The 15,274-nt window shown below is 31.9% G+C and overlaps 2 protein-coding genes across 7 annotated transcripts; both read right to left on the bottom strand.

Annotated features, from left to right (window-relative positions):
• Window positions 1-8,455: 8,455 nt before the first annotated feature.
• On the bottom strand, window positions 8,456-10,238 carry LOC111495937 (uncharacterized protein At4g33100). Of its 4 annotated transcripts, none has more exons than XM_023146120.1 (4): window positions 9,996-10,236; window positions 9,818-9,902; window positions 9,647-9,725; window positions 8,456-8,776 (listed from the first exon to the last, which is right to left on the bottom strand). In XM_023146120.1, the coding sequence occupies exons 1-4, from the start codon at window positions 10,082-10,084 to the stop codon at window positions 8,700-8,702; spliced, it is 330 nt and encodes a 109-aa protein (XP_023001888.1). In that variant the 5' UTR covers window positions 10,085-10,236; the 3' UTR covers window positions 8,456-8,699. The 4 variants fall into 4 exon arrangements, with proteins under 4 accessions (XP_023001888.1, XP_023001889.1, XP_023001890.1 ...); XM_023146121.1 differs by having other exon boundaries at window positions 8,768-8,853; window positions 9,996-10,235; XM_023146122.1 differs by lacking the exon at window positions 8,456-8,776 and adding an exon at window positions 8,779-8,810 and having other exon boundaries at window positions 9,996-10,235.
• A 306-nt stretch (window positions 10,239-10,544) lies between these two features.
• LOC111495936 (probable protein phosphatase 2C 50) lies at window positions 10,545-14,893 on the bottom strand. 3 transcript variants are annotated; one of them, XM_023146117.1, is made up of 5 exons: window positions 14,493-14,893; window positions 13,125-14,263; window positions 12,729-13,046; window positions 12,548-12,653; window positions 10,545-11,262 (listed from the first exon to the last, which is right to left on the bottom strand). In XM_023146117.1, the coding sequence occupies exons 2-5, from the start codon at window positions 13,947-13,949 to the stop codon at window positions 10,925-10,927; spliced, it is 1,587 nt and encodes a 528-aa protein (XP_023001885.1). In that variant the 5' UTR covers window positions 13,950-14,263; window positions 14,493-14,893; the 3' UTR covers window positions 10,545-10,924. The 3 variants fall into 3 exon arrangements, with proteins under 3 accessions (XP_023001885.1, XP_023001887.1, XP_023001886.1); XM_023146119.1 differs by having other exon boundaries at window positions 13,125-13,807; window positions 14,493-14,892; XM_023146118.1 differs by having other exon boundaries at window positions 13,125-14,893.
• Window positions 14,894-15,274: the final 381 nt, after the last annotated feature.

Raw genomic sequence — 15,274 nt, 5'->3', positions numbered from 1 at the left:
TTCTTGAATCTTCATTTCTTTTTTTAAAGATTCAAGAAATGGAGCACAGAAGTCAGAATGAAGTTTGTTTAACTTGATCTTTGATTAAGGTTTGCTATTATTTTTTTTTATTACACTTTCTTATTTTTTATTATGGAGTTTGCTATTATTTTATGATTTTTTATTATGAATTTGTTATTTATAAAGCATATAATTTTCATTTTAAGTGGATTATTTTAAGAAATCAACATTTAGTATACTCCGTTTAACTTATTTATTATTTTAGGAGTGTTTACTTATTTTGCTACTAGAAATCATAGGGAGCAGAAGGTACATACAAACAAATGATTTTCAATTATATAATTTCCTGTTATTTGAATGATGTTTTTTTACCTATAATTTTGGTTGATTTTCAATTATATAATTTTCCATGATTCGAATGATTTTTTTTACTTATAAATTTGGTTGCTCGAATTTGTTGCATATTTCTAGTGCGAGTGAAGTGTCTCTTTTCAAACATTGGTTATTTATTCTACACATTATTTTAGTCTTTGAATGATTGTGATATGATTCACAACCATTCACGATGACCGTTTCTTGTAGGAATATTATATTTAAGCAAAGTGAACAATCTCATCGTGTCTCCCATGCTCCGTTTCTTGAATCTTCACTTCTTCTTTTTGTGAAGATTCAAGAAACTGAGCACGGAAGTCAGGATGAAGTTTGTTTAATTTGTTTCACATGAAACTGTTCTAGTGAATGATTGTGATATGCTTATTTACAACTATTCACGAGGAATGTTTCGTGTAGGAATATTCTATTTAAGTAAATTGAACAAGCCCACCGTGTCTCCCATGGTCCGTTTCTTGAATCTTCATTTCTTTTTTTAAAGATTCAAGAAATGGAGCACAGAAGTCAGAATGAAGTTTGTTTAACTTGATCTTTGATTAAGGTTTGCTATTATTTTTTTTTATTACACTTTCTTATTTTTTATTATGGAGTTTGCTATTATTTTATGATTTTTTATTATGAATTTGTTATTTATAAAGCATATTATTTTCATTTTAAGTGGATTATTTTAAAAAATCAACATTTAGTATATTCCGTTTAACTTATTTATTATTTTATGAGTGTTTACTTCTTTTGCTACCAGAAATCATATAGAGTAGAAGGTACATACAAACAAATGATTTTCAATTATATAATTTCCTGTTATTTGAATGATGTTTTTTTACCTATAAATTTAGTTGATTTTTAATTATTAAATTTTTCATGATTCAAATGATTTTTTTTATTTATAAATTTGGTTGCTCAAATTTGTTGCATATTTCTAGTGCGAGGGAAGTGTCTCTTTTCACACCTGGGTTATTTATTGTACACATTATTTTAGTCTTTGAATGATTGTGATATGATTCACAACTATTCACGAGGACCGTTTCTTGTAGGAATATTTTATTTAAGCAAAGTGAACAAGCCCATCGTGTCTCCCATGCTCTGTTTTTTGAATCTTCACATCTTCTTGTGAAGATTCAAGAAACTGAGTACGGAAGTCAAGATGAAGTTTGTTTAATTTGTTTCACATGAAATTGTTCTAGTGAATGATTGTGATATGCTTATTTACAACTATTCACGAGGAATGTTTCTTGTAAGAATATTTTATTTAAGGAAATTGAACAAACCCACCGTGTCTCCCATTGTCCGTTTCTTGAATCTTCACTTCTTTTTGTAAAGAAGGTGGATTGTGAGATCCCACATCGATTGGAGAGTAGAACGAATGCAGCGAGGATGCTGGGCCACGAAAGGGGTAAGATCTCACATGGAACGGAGAACAAATGCCAGCAAGAACGTTGGGCCCTGAAAGGAGGTGGATTGTGAGATCTCACGTCGGTTGGAGAGGAAAATAAAACATTTTTATAAGGGATGGAAACCTTTACGTAACAGAGGTATTTTAAAAATTTTAAGTTGAAGTTGGAAAATAAACATTCAAAAATGATAATATCTGCAAGGCTGTAGGTTGTTACTGTGTGATTTCTCACCAAGTTAATATAAAAACTTAACAGCCTTATAAAAAAGAATTAATGACAATGATTAGCTTAACTTTTATACATCATTTAGACACTAAAATACATTACTTACAAATTTGGAAACTAAAAAGAATGGTTGCAATAATCATAAATGAAACATTATAATTAAATAAATATACATGTGGCAAATGGTGAAAATTATTTAATATAATCGTCACATTATAATTATTACTCTCTAAATCATTTTCATGCCTCCAATATACAAAGGTCACGTGGTAATATTTTAATTTAGTAATTTCATTAATAATAATTTAGTCCATATATTTTTAAAATTTAAATATTAAATTTTCGGTGTCAAACCATTCATAGTACAAAAACGATTTTATACTTAAATGATAAACTTAGGAAAAGTAAATATGGTAAGTAAATTCCTAGCGGTGAAAATCAAATGCAACCTAATTATGGAGGTCTTACAATCACTCGCTAAGACAGTTACTTGAAGAGTTTTCTTAGTGTGATGACAAATCAAACAAGGTGGGTCAAAATGGTAAATTAATTTTCTCGGTTAATGAAATTTTTTCTTTTACACCATGTTGAAAAATGGTAAAATTATTTTTTATTCAACCATGGATTAACAAATTTCAATTTAAAAATAATGATAATTAATTAAGTCAATACAAAATTGAATTGCAATTACATTATCAAATTAATATTTAATATATATTTTCTCGAGGCTTATATTACAAAAATGAATATTAATAGTTATATGGTAAGTTGTTTAGAAGTACCCATCTATTTAGGTTAGATTAATTTTCTAGAACCAATAAATTTGATTTGGGAGAAAAAAATGGGCATTTAACAAAACTCAAAAATATTATTTTATTATATTAATGTAAATATGAAATTGTTGCTAGAGAGTGGTTTTGAGACTCTTCAAACAATATGCATCCTACCTTCGAATCTTAATATTTACATTTTTATATATATATATTTTTATATTTTTACGCTCTTTTTCTAATTTTGTATATTATTATTTTATTTAGTTTGTGTGCTATTATTGAAGATTGTTGGGATTGAGTCACGCAAGGAAGGTAATAAAAAAATGAAAGAAGATGTATTCTTCTTTCTTTTATCACTTAGCTTAGGAGCTGTGCGAGATGAAAGTCTCATGCACGGTTTTGAATGAGAGAAAGAAGTGAGGAATCCTCTTTTCGACTCTGACTCTCCCACTCCAGTCGTTGCTTTTCTTTTTGTTACTTCGAAAGTAGCTGATTCAGACAATTTCCATTCTACCAGGCTTTTGGGGAAGCCCAAAACAAAGCCAAGAGAGTCTATGCTCAAATGGACAATATTGTACCATAAATGTGAGTCATTATTCTTAACCTGTCTCTTATTCTCATTCTTTACCTGTCTCTTTTGTTTTGTTTTTTAGTTTTGATTTCTGCTTCTGTGTTCCATGCGATTTACAAATCCTCATTTTTCTCTTTTATTTTTTTAATAAAAGTCGTATTTTATGTGTTTATTTAGTTAAATTGAATTAAATTTATGGATCAAAAAAATAAAAAGGTTATTAGGATAGCTGTAGTAATTATAAAGTATAAAATAACTTCATTATACTATGAAATTAAAGCTATAAATACATAGGGTTGCAAAAAAAAATAATGAAAGGATATCTATAATTAAATAATTAAAGGAAAATATAAGATAATTACCAAAAATAAAAAACAAATTGCTCGCTTAAATAAGCTATAAGACAATTCATCTAAGTTCCAAATCTTGAAATATTTTTGGTATCTATCCTTCAATTTTCCCAAAATTTATTGGGATGTCTACATTAATTGAGAGGGAAATCTTCCCTCGTTGGAGAAAAGAATAAAACACGGGTGAGGAAACCTTCCCAAACCTTTACAGATTCGAGAAGAGAACAAAACACTATTTAGAAGGTATAGAAACTTTCTCCTATCATAAAAATCTCATTATTCCAAACCAATTTATACTTTGCCTAGAGAGACGAGTAAATAATCTAATTTAAGGAATGATCATTGAGTTAATATATTAGATATTTAAATATATTATTTGGTTAAGATTCTTCTATTTAAAATCGAAAAAGATTCTCTAAAATTTGAATAAAAATTAAATTAGTTAAATATATAATATTGAAATAAGATACTATATCTTAATTTATCTATTCTAATATATTATTTTGATAAGATTCTTTAAAATCAAAATTTAAATAAGATTTAAATGTATATAATTGAAATAAGATATTATATCATTTTTGTTAGAATTCTTTAAATTTAAAATTTATATAACATTTAACTAAATTTAAATAAAATTTAAATTAATTAAATATATAAAATTTAAAATAAGATTTAAATTAGTTAAATATATAGAGTTAGAAATAAAATATTATAATTCAAATATATATATATTTTTTTTATAAGATTCTATAAATTTAAAATTCATTTAATTCAAATAATTATTTTGTTAAGATTTTTTAAAATTCTATAAATAATATTATTGGGTTGACAAAATTGTAATCCATAATTTTGAAATTGTCCCTCCAATACCGGTATGGAAGTGTTTAATTTAGACTACCACAATCTTTGCAATTGAGTTATATCGAAGAAGATGTACAATACACAGTACTTACAATTTCTGCAAAAGAAGGTAAGTAGTTTTCTTTTCATTATAATAGGTTTCCATGTTTGAGAATGAATATTAATAGTGTAATCGGAGTCATTTAAAAGCATCCATCCATTTTTTTATTTGATTGTGTTATTGTGAGGGATGTACATTTAATGCATTTCGAGTTGGGTTTGATTAATTTTCTGAAATTAAATAAGTTTGGTTCAAGTTTTGGGCGGGCTAAAAACGAATTCCTTTTTACCAATATTTTTATTGTATTATCATAAATATTGATTCATGGTTGGTTTTGAGTATTTTCAAATAATTAGTTTGCATTAATTTAAAACCTAACTTTACCCTTTTTTTTATATTATATATATATTTTTGTTACGACTTTTTATATTATTTTATTTCATTTTGTTATCCTTTTTTTTATTTTTATTTTTTATTATAGCAATTCTTTTATCATTTTCCTATTGCTTTATTATTTTATTTAGTTTGGGTTTGAATAAGATTTATGATAGGTTGAATGATTATGATTTAGTTATATATTTGAGTTAAACAATTCAAGTATATTATTTTGATTTGGTTGTTTGAATTTGTTGCATATTTCTAGTGCGAGGGAAGTGTCTCTTTTCAAACATTGGTTATTTATTGTACACATTATTTTAATCTTTACAAAAAGAAGTGAAGATTCAAGAAATAGAGCACAGAAGTCGTTTGTTTAAGTTGATCTTTGATTAATTTTTGCTATTATTTTTTTTTTATTACACTTTCTGATTTTTTATTATCGATTTTGCTATTATTTTATGATTTTTTATTATGAATTTGTTATTTATAAAACATATTATTTTTATTTTAAGTGAATTATTTTAAAAATCAACATTTGGTATACTCCGTTTAACTTATTTATTATTTTAAGAGTGTTTACTTATTTTGCTACCAGAAATCATATGGAGTAGAAGCTACATACAATGATTTTCAATTATATAATTTCCTGTTATTTGAATAATATTTTTTTACATATAAATTTGGTTGATTTTCAATCATATAATTTTCCATCATTCGAATGATTTTTTTTACTTATAAATTTGGTTGCTCGAATTTGTTGCATATTTCTAGTGCGAGAGAAGTGTCTCTTTTCAAACATTGGTTATTTATTGTACACATTTTTTTAGTCTTTGAATGATTGTGATATGATTCACAACCTCATGATGACCGTTTCTTGTAGGAATATTATATTTAAGCAAAGTGAACAATCTCATCGTGTCTCCCATGCTCCGTTTCTTGAATCTTCACTTCTTCTTTTTGTGAAGATTCAAGAAACTGAGCACGGAAGTCAGGATGAAGTTTGTTTAATTTGTTTCACATGAAACTGTTCTAGTGAATGATTGTGATATGCTTATTTACAACTATTCACGAGGAATGTTTCGTGTAGGAATATTTTATTTAAGTAAATTGAACAAGCGCACCGTGTCTCCCATGGTCCGTTTCTTGAATCTTCACTTTTTCTTGTAAAGATTCAAGAAATGGAGCACGGAAGTCAGAATAAAGTTTGTTTAATTTGATCTTTGATTAATGTTTGGTATTATTTTTTTTATTACACTTTTTTATTTTTTATTATCGAGTTTGCTATTATTTTATGATTTTTTATTATGAATTTGTTATTTATAAAGCATATAATTTTCATTTTAAGTGGATTATTTTAAGAAATCAACATTTAGTATACTCCGTTTAACTTATTTATATATATTAAATATTTAAATACATTAGTTTACAAAAAAAAATTTAAAATTAGTTAAATTGTATAGGTTACATATTAGATATTCTCTCAATTTAATTTTATATAATTTTATATAAGCTTTAAATTAATTAAATATATTGTTATATTTTGATTTTTAAATATAATTTAAATAAGATATTATAGGTTAAGATATTAGATATTTAAATTTATTAATTTTTTATTTTTTTAATAATATTATATCCAAATCATTTTATTTTTTTTTTTTTGTAACTTAATAAGAGATTATTAAAAATATATATATATATAGAATTAATATATATTATATAAAATAGTAAAATATAGTAGATTATATAAAAAATTAAGCTGACTAGTTACGGAATCAAATAGTATATTTTTTTAAAGAGGATTAGAAGTATGATAATTGCTTCTCAATTGATTTTTTTTTTATTACTTCAATAATCTTACTGGTTAATGTGCTCGTTGCATTTGCTTCTCTTGGGGTTAGTCGGCAAACAAAAATGTTGTATTTTCAGGTTCATCTATATGATTTGATTAATTTTTTTTGGGATATTCTTAATTCTCTTATTTCTGGAACTTCAAGAACAACCCTTTTCTAATTCTTTCGAATTAATTTACTAATTATTAGGCTTAAATTTCATTTTTAATTTTTAATTTTTAGTTGATTAAAATTAATTGATATAAAATATGATAGGGTCATAATCAAATGCAACCTAATTATAGGCTTAAATTTCATTTTTAATTTTCTATTTTTAGTTGATTAAAATTAATTGATAAGAAGAATGTATACTTGCACTCACACAAAATGATAAATTTACAATTGTGGTTTAATTTTACCTTTTTAATTTTTTTTTTATAAATTTACAATTGTGGTTTACTTTTACCATTTTTTATTTTTTTTTGGTTTCTAGTATTTTTTTTATAACAGATTGAAATTTCAATTATGCACTCATTCTCCCAATCTACTATATAAACTGAATTAATTTTAACAAATTTTAATTTAAAAATAAATTATGCACTCATTCTCCAAATCTACTATATAAATTAAGGATTAATTTTAACAAATTTTAATTTAAAAATAATGATGTTAATTAAGTCGAATGCAGGTGTAATCACATTATCACATTATCAAATTAATATTTAATATATTATGTAATTAAGAAAATATATTTAATTTAAAAAGTCATATTAATATTTAAGATATTAAATATATATTTAATACAGTTTAGATATATTAAATAAAAAAATATATTTATAAGTTGTTCTTTCTTGAGTATACAAATAATGCATGCATCGGTTCAAAACCTATTATTTAAATTGTTTTTTTACACTTTTTTTTTTCTATTTTTCTATTTTACATAAGAATTTTAAATTTTTTTAAAGTATATAATAAAATAGAGACATAAAACGATGATCCTTCAACAATCTAATTACAATAATATTTTTAGTTTCCGCAGCAAAAAGTAATATAATGACCAAAATACATGAACTAAGACATCTTTTAATCTGTATATGAATGTCGATATTAAGATAAATTTCATCCATGCAATCATGAAACTTCATTTGATTAAAAGTTTATAAGTTTATAAGGGAATTTGTAATGACCCAAGTCTACCGCTAGTAGATATTTTCTTCTTTGGACTTTTCTTTCGGGCTTCTCCTCAAGGTTTTTAAAACGCATCTGCAAAGGAGAGGTTTCTACACCATTATAAATAATACTTCATTATCCTCCCCAACCAATGTGGGATCTCACATCCAACCCTTTCGGTCCCAACATCCTTGCTGTGGGATCTCACATCCACCCCCTTCGGGTCCCAACGTCCTCGCTGTTGGATCTTACAATCCACCCCCTTCGAAGGATCTCACATGTCATCGCAATTCTCTTTTGCGTATGATTGTGTTGAATGAGTTTCTTAAGACGTAACGGAGAATCAGCAAGTCTTTTTAAGGTCTTTTTAAGCTGACAAGTGGACTTCACCAGGGAGACACTTTGACAGAATGGGTCTTAAATCAGATAGGACAGGACTATACAAATTTAAGCTTCCAACTTCAAAGCCAAGCATAATAGGACAGGACTATCCAATATCCAAATTCAATGTAATTAATGACTACAAATCTATCTTAGAGTATAATTCAGATATACCAAATGAGTTGAATTTCCAAAAGATAGTGTAAAACGAAGGCAAAATTTAGCATTTCAATGACAGGAAAAGTTTCCCAATAGCAATCAAAGCATGAATGGTCTTAAATCAGATAACAGAGAGAGTGCACCTTGAATGTGATTGCACCTTCAATGATCCTCAAGTTCACTTTGCACTTTGACTCTGAAATGGTGCAAATGAATGCAGCTCACTCCCAGCATATTGCTCCACTATGCCACATTCTGATGTCGTTTTCAGATTACCCAATCAGAGTTTCTTCAAAAGAGGTATCATATAGCAGATATCAACCCCCAATCTTCTGCAATTTTCTTGAGCAGAACTTATAACAGCCTAAGCTCCCCGCACCGCTAGCCGATATTGTCCTCTTTAGACTTCCCTTCAAAGTTTTAAAATGTGTCTACTTATGAGAGGTTTCCACACCCTTATACGAAATGCTTCATTCCCCTCTCCAACCGATGTGGGATCTCACAATCCACCTCTTGGGGACCAGCGTCCTCGCTAGCACACCGCTCGGTGTCTAGCTCTGATACCATTTGTAACAGCTCAAGCACACCGCTAGCAGATATTGTCCTCTTTGGGATTTTCTTTATGGGCTTTCTCTCAATATTTTAAAGTGCGTCTACTAGGGAGAGATTTTTACACCTTTCTAAGGAATGTTTCGTTTCGATCTCACACAACTACCATAGAAACTACAAATAATGAGCTTCTACCGGACGTCAATTGGCCTAAAAAACTAGAAAAGAAAAGAACAAACTCTTTGGTTATGTAACAATGGATCGTCTAAGTGGGCTGCAGGATTACTGTAAAGGAAGTGAAATATGCACGGAGAAGAAGAACTCACCATAGAACACAGCAACTTTTGTATTAAACAAGAACACGTATCTCCTTATTAAGCTGATCCAGTTGAATTTCTATCATGTAGCTAAGTTCAGATGCTTTTTCAAATAAACTAGAGTTTGAGCAGCAAAAAAAACTGCATTTGTTCTAACACAGTGGAAGAACAAAGAATGGAAAATGGCCATTAAACATGGTTTTTAAGTTCGTGAAGACCTCAAAATGTCCATTCAAGTAAGCCAATCTCGATTCTCAACTCGTTTCAGCTTTCATGGAGGAATGAACAATCGTTTCCTCTTCCAAGAAGCGCTTCAGCTTCTTATCTTCCAAATGCTCCTGTAATTTGGAGGCTATCTCAGATCGCAACGAAATCAAACGACATTGACAAAACCTAATAGGAAGGAATCAAACAAAGTTCGAAGATATACAGAGAGGCAAGCTCTGTACTTCTGCCATTCGGAGACGCAGGGTTCTTCATCCAATTGACCTTTTACAAACTTCTCCGAGTACCAACTGCAAATCAAAACCAGAAATCGCTTGAACAAAACCGAGGTCCAAACGAATTAGGGTTCAGAAAGGGTTTAGGGAATGAAAATGGAAACATACCGATTGAAACAATTGTGATATACAGCCCTAAGATCAGCACACGGCGAAGTTGCAGAAGCCGACCTTTTACTCTCTCGCTTGATGCCCATTGATTGAGATTTTACCACTCCATCAAAATGGCCGCCGGAGAAGAAGCGGCGGTTTTTGTAAATTTCTGAGCCAACGAAATCGCTTAGTGTCCTCTCGCCTTCTATAACATTCTCATTTCAATTCAACGCTCATTTTCCTGCTTTGCTTCAAAATTTACATCATTTATGTTAATTTTCAATACCCAATTATATATAGATTTGATTTGATTATCAAATGTAACGAACAAAATACACATTAAATTAATCCATTTCATCCAAGACGATGGATAGCGAAAGAAAGATGAGACGGGACGAACGGTCATAACCGTAGCGGGACTACCATAGGAAAGTCCGCCCCTTCTCGCTGTTAAATTAACGTTTTTTCAGGTCAACCAAGCTCGAGTTCAGCTGAAAAACATCGGAATACCCGAAATATTTAGAAATTTGAAAGCAAAATAGTCTACAAGTGAAGAGCAGCAAGTAGCATACAACAACCACCCCAATTTCTGCTAACTCTTTATCATAAGCACCAAGAGTACGAAATGATACACAAATCAAATACACCATAAGCGTGGAACTGTCTCCCAGTTTCTTTCTTTCACCTATTCTATCACATTGCAGCAGCAGCAGCAGCAGGCATTTACATTGCCAGAAACTCGTCAAGACTCAAGCTTATAACAAATACGTCGAGCCACGACATCCGGAATGCTGCATATACTTTCCCTTCCCATTCATATCATTAATATCATAATGCCCCGAAGAAAAATAGTCGGGCAAACATTAATATCGTGTTCTTTGTCTCATAAATCAAGAATATGGTACAACTAAAAAGGATGACACGGCGTGTCATCGTCATTGTCGTTATGATTTGGCCTTGAACTTCTTCCTTTGAGCTTTCAAATCAATCACAATTACTGTGATGTTGTCTTTGCTGCCCTTTTGAAGTGCTCGGTTCGAGAGGTATTCGGCTGCAGCTTGGGCTGCAGGATCGATCCCCACACCCCTCTCAGAAGGCGAAGGGACGCCGTTCTTCTTGTGCCAGAGTAGGATTCGTCTCCGAGCCAGGTCGCATACCTCTTCATTCGTCATCACATCCCACAAACCATCGCTGGCTAGAACGAGGCATTCGTCGTCTTTCGCTCGAGGGAGGAACATAACTTCTGGCTCCGGGATGATCCATGGTTTCAAGTATCTATCACCTGCAACCCAAATGTATTCATTTAAAACAGTAACCAGCAAGTAATCAAATTTTCATATTTCCTTTTACTTCAGAATTCCAAGCAATAGAAAATGACTGCCACCATAATCTGAGTTATGTCCACATAATGCACTTAATGCTACTGTTTATCTATAGACATCACACAGCACAACTCAGCAGTTTGGAAAGTTGAAATTCTTTAGATATGATATAACATGACACTGGAGACGCAATTCTAACTGGAAACCGTGCAAGTAAACAGCGCACCAACGACCATAATAGAAAGTCTCAACATAATGGTGAGCTTATTTCCATCGGGGAAGGATTAGGTGGTAAGCACACAGTCGAGAAAGTAGATCTGGCCAGGGTTACCCTACACTTGCAAGACGGATCAAAGGAGGAAGCCAAGACGCCAAGTTCAGATTCCCGTGGAGATCCAGACCTTCCCAAAAAATTTGTTGTTTTCTATTTCAACTCACAAGACTAGGTCTGACACCCGAAAGAGTCTTTCACTTTACCTATCTTAACTGAGAAAAATCTAAACATGCTGCAAGTACGAAAGAAAGACAATTTATAATAGAATCAAAAGAAAGTGAACTCCAGGGGAAGGGAAGTGCTTGGGGCATTTGGAAATATTCCCGGGAATCTTGGGTCCTAGCCTACAAGTTGAGACCTTAATAACTTTAAACCCTCCTCATATTCCAATAGAGGTCTCTCCTAGACCATAAAGATCTCACATCAGTTGGAGAGGGGAACGAAACATTTCTTATAAGGACGTGAAAACCTATCCCTAGTGGATGCATTTCAAAACCTTGAGGGAAAGCCCGGAAAGGAAAGCCCAAAGAGAAAAATATTTGCTAGCGGTGGGTTTAGGCTGTTACAAATGGTATCAGAGCCAAATACCGAGCGGTGTGCCAATAAGGACGTTGGGCCCCCAAGGGGGGTGGATTGTGAGATCCCACATTGGCTAGAAAGGGGAACAAAACATTCCATATAAGGGCGTAGAAACCTCTCCCTAATAGACGCGTTTTAAAACCTTGAGAGGAAGCCTAGAAAGAAAGCAAAAAAGAACAATATCAATATCTCTATCTCAAGAATGAGAAGTCTGAAGGAAAGATGCTTTGACTTGGAACCATTGGAACACTCTTCTTCTAAGTCCCATGGGTATGTTTATGTTTCAGTGACTATGGGACTACTTTGGCGAAGCAGCAAAAGATTGTCATAGATATCATATCTTTGAAGTGACAAGCACAGAGACTTGAAGTTTCGTGTAGGATAAGACGTACCGATGGATCTCGACATTGCAAGAACACCAAAAACACGGTACCCGTTCCACTGTATGACCTTTCCTCCAGCAGCTTCAATCCTGTCATATTCATCTTCTCTGTTTGGCTGAGAGGCAACAAAGTGATTAGAATCAATGAAGATATGACAAGTTCACTAACGAAACCGCAAATGCAAACGTACTTTGTGATCCACAGACAACGCTATAGGCTCCTTCCCACGACAAAGAACTGCTCTCGAGTCGCCACAGTTTGCAACAATAATGTGAGAGGCACAGATGATTGCAACAACAGCAGTGGATCCTACAGTTTCGGGTGCAACAGGCTCAGCGCCAGGTTTCCCTCCAATTTCAGCATCAACTTTTAGAAAACATTTGGTGAATGCCTTTCTCCATAGCTCTTGGCAACTATCCTTCATATTGCCAGCAGCTATGTCTTGCTTAGCAAGTTCTATCTCCTCAGACAAAGCCAAATGCATACGTTCATGACAAAAATCCGCAACCTATATATTAAGAGATTCGAGTTAAACGAACAGAGTGTGGCTCATTAAACAAGAAGCACATTCAAATTGTATGCAAACCTGAGAGCCACCATGACCATCATAAACTCCAAAAAAATGAACAGTTTGGTGAGCTATAGCCTTGCTCGAGCCATCAAGAACTCGGTCGCCAATAAGCATTTGGACAGGAAGTTCTGAAAACCTCGGTACAGCTGTGGCTGCATCTTCCATTTCAGGTCTTCTTCCACAAACGGACATAAATCCCCAAAGAGGAACACAATCGACCTCAAAAACACTTCGACCAACCGGTTCGTTTGCTCTTTTCTCAAGAGGAAGCTGGAGAACCATGTTACATGCATCGATGCCTAACCCATCTCCAATATCTTCTTCAAGGCTAACTCCTGCAGAAGAAGAACTTGCAATCGGGGTCTCGAGACTTTCAACATTGGCTGTAGCTGCAATCTCGACACTGCTAACATCCTTGGAACCAAATGCTTCAAAATAAGACACCTCAGAACCTAAAAAGTCATCACCACAAATGCTGCTAGTCTCACTAACTACCGAATGCGAACACGAGCTATCATATATACCCTCTAAAGAGAAAGAATCATCTTCCTCACTTACATGGGATATCGTCTCATCAGCTGCAACCCAATTGCTATTATTTTGAGACAACACGACTGACAACGAAACTCCTTCGCACTTGTCATCGTTCATAACCGAAACCTCTTCCTCCCCATTAGAACTCTTACAATCATCAGAACCTACTTCAGTCAAGTGGTCAGAAGCCTTAGCCACAGAATCAGATAACAAACCAGCAGTGAGTCTAGTGATATCCATGGGAGTTGCCATGTCGGGATTACCTACTCTAAATGGCACGACGACTGCCCGGAACATTTCCTCCATCAAGCTCTCTACCTAAACAATGAGAAAAAACACCCCCTAACCCTTCTACAATTGTCATATTTCAACTAATCCATCGCCTTTTTCTGTCATTAAGAATGATCTTAGAACGTAAAAGTTGGGGTTGAACAAACCATTTTCCATCCATAAGAAACATGATAATACCAAAAAGAAACGAACATTCAGATCTGGTCAACTACACTGAATCAGAAAACAAATTTTGAAAAGAAATTTGAACTTAGAGTTTCATCGATTTCCCTCTCTGGAAATTCCTATCCGTTCAACCCCAAACAGGTATCAATCAGAAGAAACTTTATCTGTAAGCACAAGAAAGACATAGAAAAAGGGTAAAAAAAATCACGAGAAACAGCCCAGAAAGACGAAATCTCAAGAATCAGAGGAAAACCCTAGAAAAGATAGAAACCCTTTTAACAAAATTGGCAGAGTTTCCCCAAATCAGAGGCAATCCATCGTGACCTCTACTACGAAATTCAAACAAAAAAGATTAAACAAAGAACAAGGTTGAAGAAGAGTTCATTATCTAACCTGTCGCTGTCTCGCTACTTCAATCCTGCTAATGCCTTCTTTTTCTCCTCTTCAACATCGCAAATCCAGAGAGATCAAAAAGGGGGGTAGAGAGAGAGAGAGTAGAGAGAGAAGAAGGGAATCAAAATGAAGAAACGAGAAATGAAGGGTTGCTTACCACTTAAACAAAGAGGAAATTAGAAGACCCAGAAAAGAAAAAGATTAAAAAAAAAAAAAAAATTGGAAAGGCTGCAGAGAAGTACACAAATACGAGGAAAAAAAATTGAAAAAAATTGAAAGAAATACCAACTTTTTTCAAGATGAACGAATAGAACACGTGTCGAGTGGATGAAAACCTACCAATCCATGATGATGATGATGATGATTTCTCAAATCCTTCTGTTCTAACGCTCCAATCAAATCAAAAAGGCTCTTCTGTTAATTCGTCTTCCAATCACTCGCTACCAAAGGATGAACAAGTCTACCTATATTTATTGCTCAAAATTTATTCCCGCCCATAAACAAATCATAAATATATATATATATATATATATATATATATATATATATATTAAGAGTCTACGTGAGACAATCTTTTAAATTAATATCCGTGACTCAAATAAGCTAACTAGAATTCTCAACCTAACCTTATTCTACGGTTGTTTTTTTTTAAATTATTATTTAATATTAATAATTAAAATTTTATAAAACTCAAAAGAGTGCTAACATCAATTATAAATCTTGAAAATTCTTAATTTTCATATTTGAAAATAGGATAAGGTTGGATTGGATTACAATCCTAT

The sequence above is a fragment of the Cucurbita maxima genome, unplaced genomic scaffold, assembly GCF_002738345.1.
Source record: "Cucurbita maxima cultivar Rimu unplaced genomic scaffold, Cmax_1.0 Cma_Scf00022, whole genome shotgun sequence".
In the NCBI taxonomy this organism is placed as follows: Eukaryota; Viridiplantae; Streptophyta; class Magnoliopsida; order Cucurbitales; family Cucurbitaceae; genus Cucurbita; species Cucurbita maxima.
Note: the sequence above shows the minus strand (reverse complement) of the source record. Positions and strands in the feature narration are given on the sequence as shown.